Raw genomic sequence first — 17,218 nt, forward strand, 5'->3', positions numbered from 1 at the left:
ATGCCACCATCCTTACACTGGTGCCTAAGGTTCCCAATGCTTCGGCCTTGAATGACTTTAGGCCTATTGCTTGTTGCAATACGATTTACAAGTGCATTACCAAGATACTGGCTAACAGAATTGCATCGATTTTGCCTTCGATAATTAGCCCTCCGCAGAATGCGTTCGTTAAAAAACGGAGAATAGGGGACAACATACTTATTGCCCAAGAGTTGTTTGCCGGATTCCATCACCAACCTTATTCGCCCAAGTGTGCTATCAAGGTAGATTTTCAAAAGGCATACGATACTGTTGACTGGGGTTTCTTGCAGCGAACCTTACAAGTATTTGGATTTCCCCGAGTGTTTATCAAGCTCCTAATGGAGTGTGTAACCACCCCGAAGTTCTCGGTTGCCATCAATGGGACTCTCAATGGTTTCTTCTCTAGTGGTAGAGGCATACGCCAAGGGGACCCCATATCTCCTTACTTATTTACACTAGTCATGGAAGTATTCACTGGCATTCTCAATGCTCAAACTCAGCTCCCAGGCTTCAAATTTTTCTGGCGGTGTAAGGCAACCAGACTTATGCATTTATTTTTTGCTGATGATGTCCTCTTGTTCGCGGAAGCAAACCTGGTATCGACCGCACTTCTGAAGGACGCCCTTGACCAGTTCTCTCGGTGGTCGGGTCTCCAGCCGAATGTCAACAAGAGCGAAATCTTCTTCTCGGGAGGGACACCCCAATTGCGGGACCAAATACTGCAATCTTTCGGTTACCACGAAGGTACATTACCTTTTCGATATCTTGGTGTTCCTATATCTGCCTCTAGGTTGAGTAAGGCCGATTGTACATTGCTTGTCAATTCCATTACGGCTCGCTCTCGATCCTGGGCCCATCGGTTTCTCTCTTTTGTGGGACGCCTACAGCTGATTAAATCTGTTCTCCACGCCATACATGTTTTTTTGGCTTCCATTTTCACCCTCCCCCGTTCGGTCATAGCGAGGATAGAACTGATTCTCAGACAGTTCCTTTGGAAAGGTCCTGATTTAGGGGTTGGTGGGGCCAAGGTATCCTGGAGTCGGGTATGCCTTCCCAAGCAAGAAGGCAGATTGGGCATTCGTAGGCTCATTGATTGCAATCAAGCGGCTATGCTCAAACATATTTGGATCCTCTTCACGGACAAAGAATCCCTATGGTGTAAATGGATTCACTCAAATTTCCTCAAATCAAAGAATTTCTGGGTTGTGTCCAAACCGACATTTTGCTCCTGGACGTGGAAAAAGATACTGGATTTACGCCAGACATTCCAATCGCAATTCAAATGGCGAATAGGTAATGGCAAGACCGCTTCTTTCTAGTTTGATTCTTGGCATCTAAAAGGCCACTTCATTTGATCTTCTCGGATAGGGATATTTTCTATTCAGGTATCCCACGCTCGGCCTCGGTTTGTGAGTTCCTTTCTTCGGATTGGCACCATTCGAATGTATTGCAATCATTCAACTCTTGGGCATCTCCTCTCCCAATACTTAATACTGATACACCAGACCACTTTGTCTGGCTCGGACATTCGTCTGGTATTTTCTCTATTACCTCGGCTTGGGAATTGGTTCGGGCAAGAGGACAAGCGATTTTCTGGGACACCTTCATCTGGGGCTGTCATATTGTACCGCGCCATGGTTTTTTGATGTGGTTGATGACCCTTAATAGGCTTCCCACGCAGGTATTCCTTCTGAACTATCATAGAATATCTGAAGGTCTATGCACCTTCTGTCGCATTAGACCTGATTCGGTTGACCATATGTTCTTTGGATGCAATGTTACGGACTCCCTAGCGCAATATTGAGCTTCTAATTGTCATCTTTCATGGTGTAATGGGTCCTGGAAAGAGAACCTCCGATGGGGTATGCGTTTCATTGGTGGAGATAGCTTTTATCACCGTATCTCTCGATTTGCTCTTGGGGCATTGTGCCATCTCATTTGGGTTGAACGGAATAATATCCTTTTCAGAAATAGCACCCTTTTTATGCCTGCTCTCCGCAATCATCTTGCCAAGGTAGTTAGAGACAAAGGCCTTTCTCTCAAGCCGGTTCAAGACAATCCTCGGAACAGAAGGATTCAAGCCGGTTGGGGCATATCTCGATTCTATATTCAGTGACCCTCTTTTGTAGTCTTTGTTGGTGTTTTATGTTGGCTGCCGGGTAGCCTTCTCTGTATAGCGCTTCTTGTGCTTCCTTTGTTTGCCGCAACACCTTTCTACCTGTCGGGACACCTTTGTCTCTTCAGGTACGAGGTTTTTGTGTTCGGCCTCACTTGCTGTAAAATGCGCGTTGAAAAGTTATATACTACTTACTTTAACCAAAAAAAAAAAAAAAGGAAAATAAGGTGGGATTTGGGGAGATTGTGCCGCGGATGAGCGCCACGTGTCACCACTAGAGCAACCTCCAAAGGAATTTTCTTTACATATATAGGTACATACATGGACATATATACAAGTAGATTTTGAATTAGAGCTAGTTATGATTTAATCATTACTAATGATTAGCCGCTTTATCAACTTATATAAGTGGTTGCGTCTCCCTCAAAAAAATTTAAGACCAATCATTTGTGGAAGAGAACCTTTTTTTTTTTGGTCGAAATTGGAAGAGAACTTGCGGAGCTGTATTTCGTAGCTTGACCTCTCTTAAATTAGCTTTTCTCATAAATATTTGACTGTTGATCGACAGCTTAATCTGGGATTAAGTAGATGATTAAGTAGATGTCCAAAGGTATGTACCTAATCAAGCGTCAACATCGGTATAGCTGTTGCTTGTTGGGTGAATCTGTAATTTTTTTTAAGAGAACTAGTTCATAATTCCGTACGCATGATCTCTACTTCATTGCCAAGAACTCCGTGAACTGACAACAGAAGGGTAGGAAAAAAGGAGGAGGAGGAATTAGGTGGACTACTGTTTGAAGGAATAAATCTGAAAGGGACAAATGAGTGAAGTTTTGTTTATTGTTCAAGGTGTCATTAGATAGGAACCCTTTTGCCAGAAGAGGATAAATAATGAGGAGCGAATCTTTTCTTCATCTTAGCAGTTAATAGAAGCCGTGAAATCAAATCTTTATTATAGAAAATTAACCATCTTATTTCATTTCGGTTAATATTGAAAACTACCTCAAGCAAACATGAGTCGTATTCTAACATCCCTTCAAATTCAAAGTGATTCCAAAGAGACTGACTAAAGTCTGGATAAGACACTAAAACGTTGCGAGAGGAGGGGCCTTTGTAAGGCCATCCGTGCTTTGACCAACAAAAGAGACCTGGACAAGATCAATAGTTCCACAAAGGAGATGTTGTCGAGTAAAGTGACGTTCATCCTCGATATGTTTGGGCGCTAATGAAAAACTACATTTCGAGCAATCTGAATCATGACTCTATTATTGCTCTGAATGATAGCAGCTGATTTTTTAGGGAATTGCCATATCTTTCAAAAGCCCACGCAGCCATGCGAGGTCGGCACCGATATTAGCCAAAACGTGATGCGCAAATTTGGTACTACACCATGAGTTATTGGTTTGCTTCTTACTTAGCCAAGAAATCAAAAGACCACCAAGAAAGATACAAAATCTTATTGTAGAAGTACAATCATTGACATCCCCACCATAGTCCGCATCTGAGTAGGTGTGTAACTTCAGGCTAGAGTTAGAAGAATAATGAACAATATGCAGCACGACAACATAGTGAATAGAATGTGTAGCAGATACAAATTGACTCATTATATGAATCGCGAAGGCAATGTAAAGACGGGTAACCACGAAACCAAAGTCATTGATATTATCATGTATTCAGTGAGCTCTGATCCTCGGGTGCTCTATACTTTTCTTTCCTTATCCTCTCCTTCGACGTCTTTTTAAGTCCATGTTCCTTTCTACTCAATGCTATCTCCTGCCAAAGATACAGATAATTTCTTTCGACCTAACAAAATTTTTATTGTCAATGCAAATCACGTAAGGAAAATGAAGCGTACCTACATGCTCAAGCATTCCGCAAGAAGCCCTTTGAATTTCCGGATTTTAAAAATACCAGTTACTGGAAATCAGACAGCTGTGCCTATACGTTCCTTTTCGCTTTGGTATCAACCGACGCTATCTTTCTTCAACAAGAATCAGCCAAAATTACAAATATTCTAAAAAACATATTAATATAATAACTACGATTTTTTCCCTTAGATTTATATATTTAGCCCACAAAAGTCCAATTCCATGCGGCTAAAAGGCGGAGGCAGTACAGATGGAGGTGCACTCACGTACTACACACTTTGTAACCATCTCTCACGTAATGGGGTGGGAGATTCCTAGTTAATCAATATGAGAAATTTTCCCTTTTATTATTATTTCGAAGTTCCAACAAAAAAAATGATTGCAAAAGAGAAGAGCACTTGGGCTGTAATGATGTCAACGCACGTCCATAATGTTAAAAAAAAAAAAGAAAAAAAAAGGGAAATTGGGCGGTGGATGAATGGAATCTAAATCGAAATCTAAAGGGTTCGCGGATAAAATTTCTGGCTGTCTTGATTGGTACACGCCCACAGGTTCTTCGTACGTGACAATATGACAGAGAGATAACAAATGCGATTTCAGGATCGGTCGGCAGTGCATGCATGGATGAGGAGGTCCCAATCTTTTATGACCTTTAGTAGAGTTATTTGTCTGACGACTCTGATCCGTCTCTCGATATGGTGAAAACGAAAACAGCTAAGCTTGCCTAAAAACATCTATAACTTTCTAAGTGATTGAGCCAATAATGGGTGAATTAGATGCGTGCGCAAGAAGACTATATGAGATACCAAGACATTTACTTCTCTCGCAACAGACCGTGCTCAATCCGGCACTCGACTCGAGTGTTCACCTCGCACAGGTTCGATTCCCCCACTTCCCACGAAGAATCAACAAGAAACGAAGTTTTCGAAAGAATGGACTTATACATGCAGGCATGGCAAATGCCCGAGTCCTTTCGCTTCTTGTGTGGTCATGAATCTCATATCATACATTACACTAAAGTTAGATCCGCGTGTCGGCAAATTCACTGAAGGGCAAATCATCACTGACCGCGCCCGACTTTAATCCCAACAAATGTGGGATTTGCGAGAGCCTTCATCCCACAAGGAACGTGAGAATGACGTCTCATAAGCATCTAGGACGACCAACAAAAGAGATGCTCAGACCAAAAAAACAAAAAAACAAAAGAGATATGCTAAGATCACTTGAAATAATTGAGGCCTAATCGACCCAATGGACGTGATTACGGGGCATCATGATGCATATGGGCGATCCAAGTGTCGCAATCAAGATCTCTCATGCCTAGTAAGGAGGAATTACAGTTGGTGGGGATGTTAAGTGCTAATGATTGAAAGTTGTGAATGATTGAAAAAGATTAGGAAGGCCTCCTGCGTCCTCATGAATCCGTCGCTGCACACCAGCTGCAGACGACCCATTCATTCAGACGGTTGACAAATGGCCCATCTTTCCATCTGTTCAGATGGCTAAGTCAGGAAACATAATCGTATTGTCTCCAGAGGCAACACTTGTTTATCCAAGCATTAAGAGACATCAATGATCACACTATTTCTGTTCTTTACGCAGCTTCTAGCAAGTAAAGCTCGTCCCGCTATCTTTACATGTGCAAGGACGATCCTTGCCACATTAACATGCAGAGAGAAAGAGAGAGAGGTGGGTCATACAGCGAAAGGTAGACCGAACAAAGATTCTGGATTAGCTAAGGTCGTGCACATGCACAAAGTGTAAAATGTACGGTTGTGATTCTGGATGCATTGAAAGAGGGCATGGAGCATGTTAGAGGGCCGGACTACAAGGGAAGCTTTTGTTGGCTACTGCTCTGTTTTTTCTCATAAACTAAAAAGCATCGAACAAGAGAACGCACATGGGGCGTTGGATGGGAGTGAGAATCATTCACCAACCTGAAAGCTCCACCTCCTCCCATACCCCCCGGCACAGGTCTTCTTCCTTCACTCACATAACTCATTTATATGACACCACCATGTTCGATGGCAATCGATCAAATAAGGGTCGTGAGAGATATCGTATTCTATCGACCATAAATAATATATAGTCGGGGGGCCCCAGAATCAATAAGGGCACCTATCGAAAGAAACCCCATACCTGATGGTAATTGCGATGGTAATCAGTGATCTTCATCTCCTATTTTTGGGTAAGTAGCCCTCACATCCGGCTGCAGGGCCAATCCATTTCCCGAATTAGAAGTTGATCCCGACATCTTTACAGAATTGTGATAATCCAACCAAACGGGAATGCTTGCTGTTCCTTATCTATGGTTTTTTGTACTCCTTGTCAATGTGAAAGGAAATGAAGCCAGGAAGATCTCCATATAGAGATGTCTCAATTTTCAACAACGTTTTCAGTCCACCTAGATGTAGACAATTGATCACCACACACATATTGTCATCAAGAATTAACATACGCTCACCAAGCCACGAGCTTCCAGTGCTCATGAAAGTGTTCCTCCTTTTTGAACTAGATATTACACTGAGAGTACCCCCTCCACCAGATTAGGACTTTGCAACTTGAATCCAGAAGGACCTGAACCAGCTCATTGGGATAAACTTGCAACGGATATGAAGTGGCACAGAAAAGGTGGGGAAAAACATCTCAAATATAGGCTCAGTAAACAATTAGCTACTTGAATGGGCAAAGCGTAGACCAACAACCAAGAACAATTCACTGGACAAAGAAAAGGTAATCAAAGCCCAACTGCATCTATTGAGATCTAAGATGACACCAAGAATTTTATGCCTAAGGATACACTGGTTTAGATGTGTAAAAAACTGTACCCTGGATTGAATGATCAGAGCTAACATGATATATCGCAGGATGGTTTCACCCAGCTGTAGTCTCCCTTGATCTGAATTCTTTGACCTTCCCACCCGGTCATGGGTGGAGAATCTAGAAATTATGTGTGGGGAATAAATAAGTAAAAACACCTGCAGGAAAAAAAACCATATAAACTCAGCAATAAAGTGTAAAATTCTGGCACATATGGTCTGACAAAGAATAACAAGCGTTGCCATAGAATCACATAAAATTCATAACGACAGTAGAATGAAATTCAAAATATGGTACCATAGATAAACCCATAGAAAGATCCATCCCTCAGATTCATTGTTCAATTGGGGGGAACTTAAACCATCTAATCAGAAAAGGAACCCATGTCCTCAACATCCTCCCAGCCTGCAGTTTGCCATCAAGTTTTACCAATTTTGTGAAATCCATGTCAATGGGCATGTCCTGGGATCAAATCCCAGCGGAAGCAAAAGTCATCATTTGACCATAAAGTAAACTAGGTGGGGTCCACAGGGACTCTAAGAAATTGTAGACACCACCAAAAGCTAGGAAGAGACAAATTCACCTTCAACAGTGCAAGATAGCCACTATTAGATTTAAGCACTTCCTGATACACAATCTTCAACCTCAGATGCTGTCTTATAGACATATTATTTCTGACATCAAGACAAACTTTCCGTGAGATGGAAGAATGAACTCTTAGAGAGGACAACAATATGGCCAAACCAAAGGTGGTCTTCTTTAGTCCAAAAGGACAATGGCTACAAACTAGAATTTTAGCAGAAAGTCATTGAGAAAAATACGGAAAATGGCACACATTTATGCCCGCATTTAAAATTACATCGTACAACCCAGTATGTTTATAAACTAGTTACTGACTGCTGATTTGATTTGCATATTGCACATACATGACATCAACATGATTTTTTACTAATAAAGGAGAGAGTTAGAACGCCAATGACCATAACTCAGAGAGTGCCTCTCCTCCCAAACTACAGAGAGTTAGAACACCAATGACCATAACTCAAAGACAGTGCCTCTTCTCCCGAACTACAGTGCACTAAATCAGCCCCTTCCCATCATTGGGGAAAGACTGAAGGAATAATGGCCAGAGATTGGCTTCGTTTTCCCATCACCATATCATAATAATAAACTTCACTTTTGTCGTCCTATCTATCCTCTTTTAAATGAAGGAGACCCCTAACTTTCTAATAAACTACATGCTGCCAAAGTAAAAAACTTTTATAGCATCAAACTGCGAGAGCTTTCAAAATTTACTTTTCACACCTTATATAAGCTGGCATGAATTATTCATCCATCAAGCTCTAAAATATCCAGCTTTTAGATCACAGGACCATCTCGTGCATCAATAAACACACATTGAAATAACCCAGGGCTAAAAAGTGTTTCTAGGGAACATGTCGGTTACAAAAAATACTAAAGATCCGTTGCCAGTATTGCATTCGAAGCTTATAAAACCCAGCAAGCATAAAGTTTGTTCTACACTACACTCTTTCCACAGCCCAAGAAATAACATCAGCTATTACTTCATATTTCAAACGACACATATCTATCTTAATTGCATAATAACTATCATTGCAGTCCAAATAAATTAGCCAAGAAAGAAACAGAATTATTTGGTCACAACAGAAATTGGAATTACTTCTTGAGACCTCCAGAAAATCACTGTCTTATCTTCTTTCTGACGCAGGACAATGAGTCCTAGAATGAGCCTGACTTTGTTTTTAACAGGTCCTCAAAACAAGAAATTTCTTTCAGAATCACTTCTAATGATTCCTAAGCACCATACTTAAGAGAATATCTGCAACACACAATTCGAAAGCCAAGACTTGCTTAATTTCAATAAAATAATCTTCATCAACTCTATTCTAAAAGGGAGAATTACAATCATACTTATAAACTCTTCTAACAAACCCTACTCCTACTTGAAACAGAAAATCTCTAAACAAGACATATAATTAAAAATAGGAAACCATTAGCAAATGAAATACATTATCCTACCTAAATATAGGAAAACGAAATTTGATAAAATTGCTAAAAACAAATCCTAAAAAAATAGCATGTCGTTTGATCTTGTTGCCAACAGCATTTCCACCGGTTAGAGAGAACTCATCCTCGAGTTTTTAAGTGCCCAATAATTGGAATTATTGCATTCTCCTTAATCATCATGACCTCCAAAACTCAAACCAAGTATCCCATGAGTCTGAGCATACTTCGAGACTTGTTGATCAACATTCTAGTTTGAATGCTTCCACTGAGATGGTTTGATGAAATTAATATCCTTGACTCTTCTTGTGGGATCCTAACAACCCACCTTAATTTGAATTTTATTTTTTTTCAATCAATATGCACTTTGGTTGAACATTGACATGTAACTTGACCTAATTCCAGTAGCATACGTCATTGAATGTATATCATGCTTTGATTCTTAAACATTCTCAATCCTCTCCATGCAATCAAAGAGTATCTTGAGATCTAATGCTTTATCCTCAAGCATTGCTTCTTATAACATTTGAAGATCTTGAAATATACCCATGTATTGCCTTTGCGGAAGGGACCAGTTAGCTTCTAACATAGGCCGATTCTCTTGAGCAGCAAATAGTTTCTTGAAGTGAATAGAGATTTCATCAGGTTGCTTTACAAGTGTTTCTACATTCTACTTTCATGATACTCATTTGATGCAGCTAACAATTTGCAAGATGATATATGTTTAAATGTTGATGTTTTTATCAAGTTTTGGCAAAGATGGGCTTTGCAACTCAAATAAGAGTACTAGAAGGATCAAGATTCTTTAAGCTCAATTAGTAAATTTATCAATAAAGAATCGAGTATTAATAGGATTTTAATGAGTTTCTTTTTCCTAGTTGGGATTGGATTTAGTTTGTCATTTTCCTAGTTGCCGGTGGATATATATGTTTCCTTGTATTAGGATATAGGGTTTCCAAATCTGACTTGGAGTAGAATTTGAGAGAGTATACTTGTGGTTGTAATTCTTTCTTTTGAATAAAGTTGATGATTATTTAAATTTGGCTATTCTTTGCTTTGGGATTCTGGGATGCAAGTCTTCTCTTAGGTGTGATGCTTAAGAAACCCTAGGTGCAACGTGTGAAGCTTAAAGATTTCTTCTTTGTTGTGGGACTCGTCGTTGTACATAAATTTTGGTATCAGAGCTGAAGTTCGTACTATCATGGTGAACAACGCGGAGTTTAACTCCAAGGTTGGCGAGGTGAACTTGAGTTCAATGCATTTGCATAAAGATCATAGGATGCTATGAACAAAATTGATGAACGTTTGAGCAACAAAACAGTAAGATTGACAAGCTCTCTGAGCAGATAAAGAAGCTGTTTGTTGTCCTCGAGAAGAGACCCATGGAAGAAGGGATTTGTCAGACCTCTCGTTATAGGTGAAACATGGATGTGACACTAACAGATTCAAGTAGCAGCAACACTGTAACAATTCAACCAAGGAGGATCAAAGTCGTATGATGCTGCTGGAGATATCACTAAGAAAGTCAAGATTGAAGTTCGGATTTCAAAGATTGGACACAACAGCCTCTTCTGCTTGGTTGGCAACCAGTGGAGAATATTGTGATGATCGAAGAGTGAGATTTGGCAGATGAAACTCATTGGCCTAGCAAAATTCTGATGGAATGGTATTGAAAGTGACATAAGGTAACTTGGGCAACCACCTACAAGCACATGGCAATAGATGAAAGAGAAGATTCGAGAGAGATATATGCCAGCAAACTATCATGACAAATTGTGTGAGAGACTCATGGATCTAAAGCAAGGAAGCATGTTCGTTGCAGAGTATATGAAATAATTGATGAGCTTAATGCTCTAAGTCAAATTGCGGAGGATCCCCATCACACATTGGCTGAATTTATGGCTGGTTTGAGGGCTGATCTCAAGAGGGAGATACATAGACAGCCCATATACAACATAGAGCATGCATCTCAAGTGGCCTTGAATATAGATGAGTACTTAAACTATCCTTCAGCACGAAGTTTTGGCTTTCAAGCCGAGGAGGCATCAAGCAAGAAGCTCAAAAATGCATTCCGTGGTATCACGTCGGAATAAGTTTGGTCCAATGTATCCAAATTATCAACAAACATGGCTAAAACCAAAGAAAAGTTTAAGGTCAATCATAAATCGAGCAAGAATAATGTTGCATTGAGTGTAGAGAGCGGGTCGCATGTCTTATCAATGCCCAAAGAGGAATAATTTGCATATTAGATTCGATGATAAGGGGTCAACCAACGACCAGAAGACGGTGAAGAAGATTTAAACTAGGCCGCTTTCCATGCGGATATAACTGATGAATCCAATTGGTGGACACTTCAAATTCAAGGACGAGTTTTCTCCAACTTGATAGAATATTTAAATATTAAACCACATTTTCATCTAATGACTTAAGCTTTTAGAACAATTGGCAGTAGTCCCACAAAATCTCAAATGGTATTAGAGCAAGAGGTCCTGAGTTTGAATGTTTCCAGACCCTTATTTTGCCTCCCCAATGAAATATTTCCACATTTAATGCTAGGCAAAACTAGACTACGCGTGAGGGGGAGTAATAGAATATCTCAATATTAAACCACACCTTCGTTCGATAGCTTAAACTTTTAGAACAATTGGCAGTGATCCCACAAAATCTCACGGGAGATTGATGCGGCCAATGCAATCATGCAACATGCTATTTGTTCAAATATCAATGTTCTTATCAAGTTTTGGCAAAGATGGACTCTGCAACTTAAAGAAGAGTCCTAGAAGGACAAAGATACTTGTTTTAAGTTTAATTAGTGGAGTTATTAAGTAGGATTTGAGTGTTACTAGGATTTTATTGAGTTTACTTATCCTAGTTGGGATGGATTTTATGTTTCCTTTTCCTAGTTGGTGGTGGATATGTGTATTTCCTAGTTTTCTTAGGACATTACGTTTCCTTATTTGACTTAAAGAAAACTTTGGAGAGTCTATACATATGTTGTCATTCTTTCTTTTTAATAGAGTTGACAATCATTTGAATTTGGCAATTCTTTGCTTTGGGATTTTGTGATGTAATTCTTCTCTCGTGTGTGATGCTTAAGAAATTCTAGGTACGCACTTGTGAAGCCTAAAGATTTAATTCTTTGTTGTGGGACTAGTCATCCTACATCATCATTCCTCATGCAAAGGAATTTAATTCACCAAGTTTTCGGTTCAACTCACTATTGCTCTCCATTTTTTAAGGAAATTATTAATCGACACCTTGAAGGTACCAAAACCAATCTGGGACTAGAGTCCCAATGTAGTAATCCTAATTTATTACGAACCAGAAACAGGAAAGTTCCTCGGGACTTCCTTTCACTAAGCAAATTACCCAGGGTTTCTTAAACAGTAAACTGAAAGAAGAATTGAATCCCACAATTCAAAAGCAATGACTTGCTAGATTTTAATAATCTTCATCAACTTTACTTAAAATAAAAAAGTACAATATGTATAACATATACTAAAACAAGATCTTCATAAGACAAGATCTTCATAGTACTCAAATCCTAATTGAAAAGACTATTAATTTGACTAGAAGAATATAATACATTTAGAACTCTCCTCTTATAATTCGTAAAGCTTCACAACTCTTGGCATCAAGCCAGCTCAACCAGGTCAAGTGTCCTTTTAGAATTTATTATGCATCTAAAAGTTCCATGAACATAAACCTTAAGAAATCATGCAAGAATATCATAAAGTTGAGCTAAACAACCAACAAAGCAGCACAAACTTTTGAAGTAGTGAAAGAAAGAACACTGACAAAATCACAAGCATCACAAACTTCAGGTACATGAGATTACCTGTAAGCAAATGAAACAACCCGCACTTGACAAAAACCCACGTTTAAGACTCTTCTCTTAATCTTCGTTTCTTGGACTTTTTAATTTGGTCATTGCATGAGGAAATTTCATCCCCTCCTCTCACAGCATGCTCCTGCATCTTCATTTCATTCTCGCTCCCCCTTTTCGTACCACTCCTGTGGTATCATTGAATAATTACAGCTTAGATTCTTTAAGAACAACAATTGGTTCAAGGAGGATCCAGTCGTGAAAAATACCTATCTATGAGGGATATTTCGTCAAAAATTTTATCCAACCAATGAATGCTTCCTGTGTTGGTTGGTTTTAGGGAACCACATATGTGCAGTATTTCCTTATCCAAACTGCAAAGAAATGATCCTCAGGCTCTCAAAATACATTTACAATCACAGCATACAATAATTAATGACCCTCATGCTCTCAAAATATACATCACATCATCCATCAAGCAGTAATCCTAATGCTCTCAAAACTGTTCTTTTACAAAGAAAAGTTTATAAAGCACAAAAGCAAACAGACACTCAACATTGTGCCAGTTTCTCCAATAAGAATCTTAACAACCTAAAGAGACGATCACAGTAAAAGTGTTCAAAAGTAAAATACACGGTCCAGACGTCTCTTTCCTTAAGATTGTAATAGCTTCGTATATGGGTTGACACCCCATTGATGCTCCTCAAAGAAATTCGTTTATTTATTCAAAAGAAATAAGTAAACATTTATCAATAGTTCAACAACCTGTACAGAAGCAGAGAATTGCTGAATAGTGAACTAAATCACGCATATAGTGGAAAAGGTTGTCACTCAACTAACAAATTACCAGGTTGAAGTGAAATGTGACAAGTCAAGCTACGTCAAAATAGAGGTTGAAATCAAAGGTAGTTTTTACCATCATTAAATAAACATGGTGGAAACTTAAAAAGTATCAATAAACTCCAAAAAGTGAAACATGTGTTGATCTGATCGAACATGCCATGGATAAGAGATAGTGATTCCAATGGCAGTTTCACTCACATGAAGCATGGGAGTGGGTTAAGATAAAAGTCTCAAAGTTTTTGACGGCTCTCAGACTTCAAAGTTGTGCTTGTTTTTTCTTCAGAAAAAATGTTTTCTACAAGGCACCATCGTATATAGTCAATGAGAGCCTCTTTTTATGGCCAAAGGGAAAAAAGAACTAGAACCTCCTCTCAACATCCTTAGTCAGTTTATGTTAGCTATCTAAATTGTTTCCCGTATGCTATCTCTACAATAAACCTCATCTAATGGTGCTTCCCTCTCAGAAAACTATTGATAAGCTGCTGATTATTAGTCATGGACCAATTTCACTATTCCAATATACTGATGACCACCAGATTCAAGACTATCGTCATTTGTAGTAGCATGAAGCTTGAGATTGTCAAAAGAATGCCTTCAACTAGCAGAAACTACCAAACAGGACTTCCTTAGAGCAGTTTTATGTTGCCATACCAAAACTAATCAGCAGGAGAATTTTATAAAGTATTGTCAAATGCAAATTTCAGAACCACTGTCACCAGTTAGACCGAGGAGTTTTCCCAAGAAACGAGTCTCACGAAATGCGTATATCTTTCAAAAGACAAGCATAAGGGGAATTCTTTCAAAACACAAGACTACTCTAGCTTTGAGGCTATATTACAACACTCAACAAGATAATAGCGCTTTCGGTTCATGATTATTGAATGATAGGATCTATTCATGTTAATATCAATGATATCCAACATTAAGAGCATGTGGGTGCAAAAGAGGGATGCCATGAATTCCGTGACAGGTTCATTATCCCTTTGCTTGATATCCAACATTGAGACCATGTGGGTGCAAAAGAGGGATTGATGTATCAAAAAAGTCTCCTAAGTTCTTTCCATCCCTTCTCACCAATGAGTTCCTTCAAAATATCCATTTTTTAAATCTAGCCACAATATTGTATTTCGCACTGGCTAAAATACTGTTGATGTTTTTTAAGGAAAAAGAAACACCATGGTAGACCTTTAACAATCTTGAAGAAGAAAAATTATGTACATGGCAACAAAATGCCCCTTGAGCAGCATGTTTAGTTTTAAAAAAAAAAAAAAGATACATTTAGAGATCAGTAGTTTAGCGAAGTAAATGCTTCATGCAAAAGACATAAGGAACTATTGTTCATTATCAACCCTAGATGATATAAGACAGCCATTTGGAAAGAAACGTCACCTCTTAACTAAAAAGCGTATCATGGTTCCAACCTTTATAACGTGTCGCCTGTGAGCTTTGCTGTGATATACTTCCTTACCGTGCTTCTGCAAGATATTAGTTGATACAGCCATTATGCTCATCAAAACTGAATGCAAGGCAAAATCACAAATTTCCACCAAAAAAGAACAAAATGATAAGATGTGGGCGATTTTCTTTAGTTTAGCCATGTACTCATTGAATATCTTGCATGCCAGGTAAAGGAGACAACAGTGTGACCCAGTGCAGTTCACAACTTAAGTATAGCAAGCCAGTACAGCTTGTTCCTTTTTTTCACCTAATATGTCTCGATGATTAGAAAGGAAAGGTGATTAAAACGAAAAAAAACAATACATGTTTATCCTCTTCCGGTATAAGATACTGTTACTCATGTACAATGATTTGTGACTAAGTTGACCTGGATAAATTATAAACAATTAGAGCTTTATAACCTCCGCAAGGTAAGGCAAAACCAAAAAGAACATGTACTTGATTGCACTGTCTCTTAAGGCCATCCAATACCACAAAAGATCCAACTAAAATGTACAATTTACACATGATTGGGAGGACTTGGCAACTAAGGTGAAGTTCGCTTAAACTGATGCTTTATAGCCAGTGGAGGTTGACCGCCACTCAAACTAACAGTCTAATTGTAGCTAAATGTTCTCGTAACAATCACCACTACATCATTTAGTCTATTACAAAGGAAGTTGCCACAAAAACCATTAAGTGGAGCCAGTCATCAGAGCAAGTTAGCTTGAAATCATGCATAGTAGAGGCGTTCAGATAGGGTTGTGTTCATCTGATGCAGCACAAAAAGTAAATTAATGAAGGGAAGGGGCATTTCAGAAAAAAGGGTCTCTCTCAACCAAATGAGAAAAATGACTAGAAGACATGCTGAGGACAAAACCATGGAAACCTGTTCACAGTACGAGAAAGATCACATAGCTGAAGCATAACAAGAAAAGGATAAAGGAGCTCCTTACAGTTCTATATTCAAATTCTTCACGAATGTCTTCATCAATTATTACAGCAGATGCAAATCCAAGAACAATAACATGAATGGATTCCGGTGTAAGTTTTACAACCTTCCCCTCTGAAAAATAAAATAAATAGGGAAAATCAATGGCAATACAAAAGGGAGAGACCAATGCACAACATATATTTATTCATGTCAAATAAGAAAACCAAGAGCTACAACCATCTCTCTGGCATTCAGCCTCCCAGACATATAGTGAAGGCATACGGCAGGCAGTGCAATTAAACCAGATTAGCATTGCAATCATTGACGTAGAAAAATCGAATATTTCAAAAACAGAAGATGACGTGAACGGCGAATCTACCCAGCAACATATTGGGCTTGGGAGAAAAAAGCAGCAGCTTTGCCTTGAGTCTCATGCCAGAGTATGGTAGGATATCATGGACAATCTTTGCATTTGTATCGACAATATCGACGTCATAAGCCAATAGTACTCCATCAAAAATCTCACTAAACCTGCAGAAGAAGAGACAATGCTTGGAAATTACAACCCGAGCGACAGAAAAAACCAGCGACGGAAGGCTAGATCATCGAGGGCACGAAACAACAACAACAACAACAAGGCATTATGGATTCCACCACTATAAGCCAAAGGTTGACTGATCTGCACAAAACGGAGGCTGAACACACCGTGCGCTCTCTCTCGAATCAGCAGTTCGAACACGACCATATGACATCCGAAACCCTAAACGATGTCGCGAAACACTTCGTTGAAAGAGAGACCGCGGGAGCTTACTGGAAGAGGTGGGAGCTGAGCTCGCGGAGGATCGCCTGAGACGATCGTTTGCTCCTCGAGGGGTGGATGAACACCACCAAGTCCGCATCCGACACCTTCAGCCCCTCCATTGCGACGGCGAGGATCGAATGCTCGGACCAGGCTCGAGCTTCGCGCTAATGGCGGCAACTGGCAAGCGGCAACGTCTCTCCGCACCGCAAAAACCCTCGTCGTCGAGAGGTTTAACCCGGTGAGTTGACTCAATCCAAGCGAGCGAGTTGGAGGAGCCGCTGACGTGACGCGTCCGATCGTAACGAGCCCGTTGCTCACGGGCCTGTGGGCTTGGGCCTGTAGGATTGGGCCTATGGTCTTGGGCCTCGAGGTGCAGAGGGTAATGGAAAAGCCCAATCCATGGCCTGCGATCATAGCGCAAGAATTAACAAGGAAAAGAAGAGAAGCTGGTCATGCCCCACCCCCCCAATTCGACCCTAGACTCCAACTTTAGGAATTTTCATGGATTTGGACTCCTCGGACATTG

General features: G+C 39.7%; 1 protein-coding gene across 6 annotated transcripts; it reads right to left on the reverse strand.

Moving 5' to 3' along the window:
* Positions 1-5,773: 5,773 nt before the first annotated feature.
* Positions 5,774-16,942, reverse strand: LOC115693123 (uncharacterized). Of its 6 annotated transcripts, XR_008818841.1 has the most exons (10): positions 16,702-16,938; positions 16,270-16,421; positions 15,913-16,022; positions 14,909-14,994; positions 12,946-13,050; positions 12,689-12,864; positions 6,834-6,983; positions 6,470-6,582; positions 6,145-6,214; positions 5,774-5,988 (listed from the first exon to the last, which is right to left on the reverse strand). XR_008818841.1 is itself a non-coding variant. In XM_030620099.2 (7 exons), the coding sequence occupies exons 1-6, from the start codon at positions 16,809-16,811 to the stop codon at positions 12,732-12,734; spliced, it is 696 nt and encodes a 231-aa protein (XP_030475959.1). In that variant the 5' UTR covers positions 16,812-16,938; the 3' UTR covers positions 6,659-6,983; positions 12,689-12,731. The 6 variants fall into 6 exon arrangements, 3 of the variants coding, with proteins under 3 accessions (XP_030475959.1, XP_056177329.1, XP_056177328.1); XR_008818840.1 differs by lacking the exon at positions 5,774-5,988 and having other exon boundaries at positions 6,213-6,582; XR_008818842.1 differs by lacking the exons at positions 5,774-5,988; positions 6,145-6,214; positions 6,470-6,582; positions 6,834-6,983 and adding exons at positions 7,045-7,287; positions 7,409-8,665.
* Between the last annotated feature and the right edge of the window lie 276 nt (positions 16,943-17,218).

The sequence above is a fragment of the Syzygium oleosum genome, unplaced genomic scaffold, assembly GCF_021117445.2.
Source record: "Syzygium oleosum isolate NSW1041296 unplaced genomic scaffold, Sole_v2.1 Sole_v2.22, whole genome shotgun sequence".
Taxonomy (NCBI): domain Eukaryota; kingdom Viridiplantae; phylum Streptophyta; class Magnoliopsida; order Myrtales; family Myrtaceae; genus Syzygium; species Syzygium oleosum.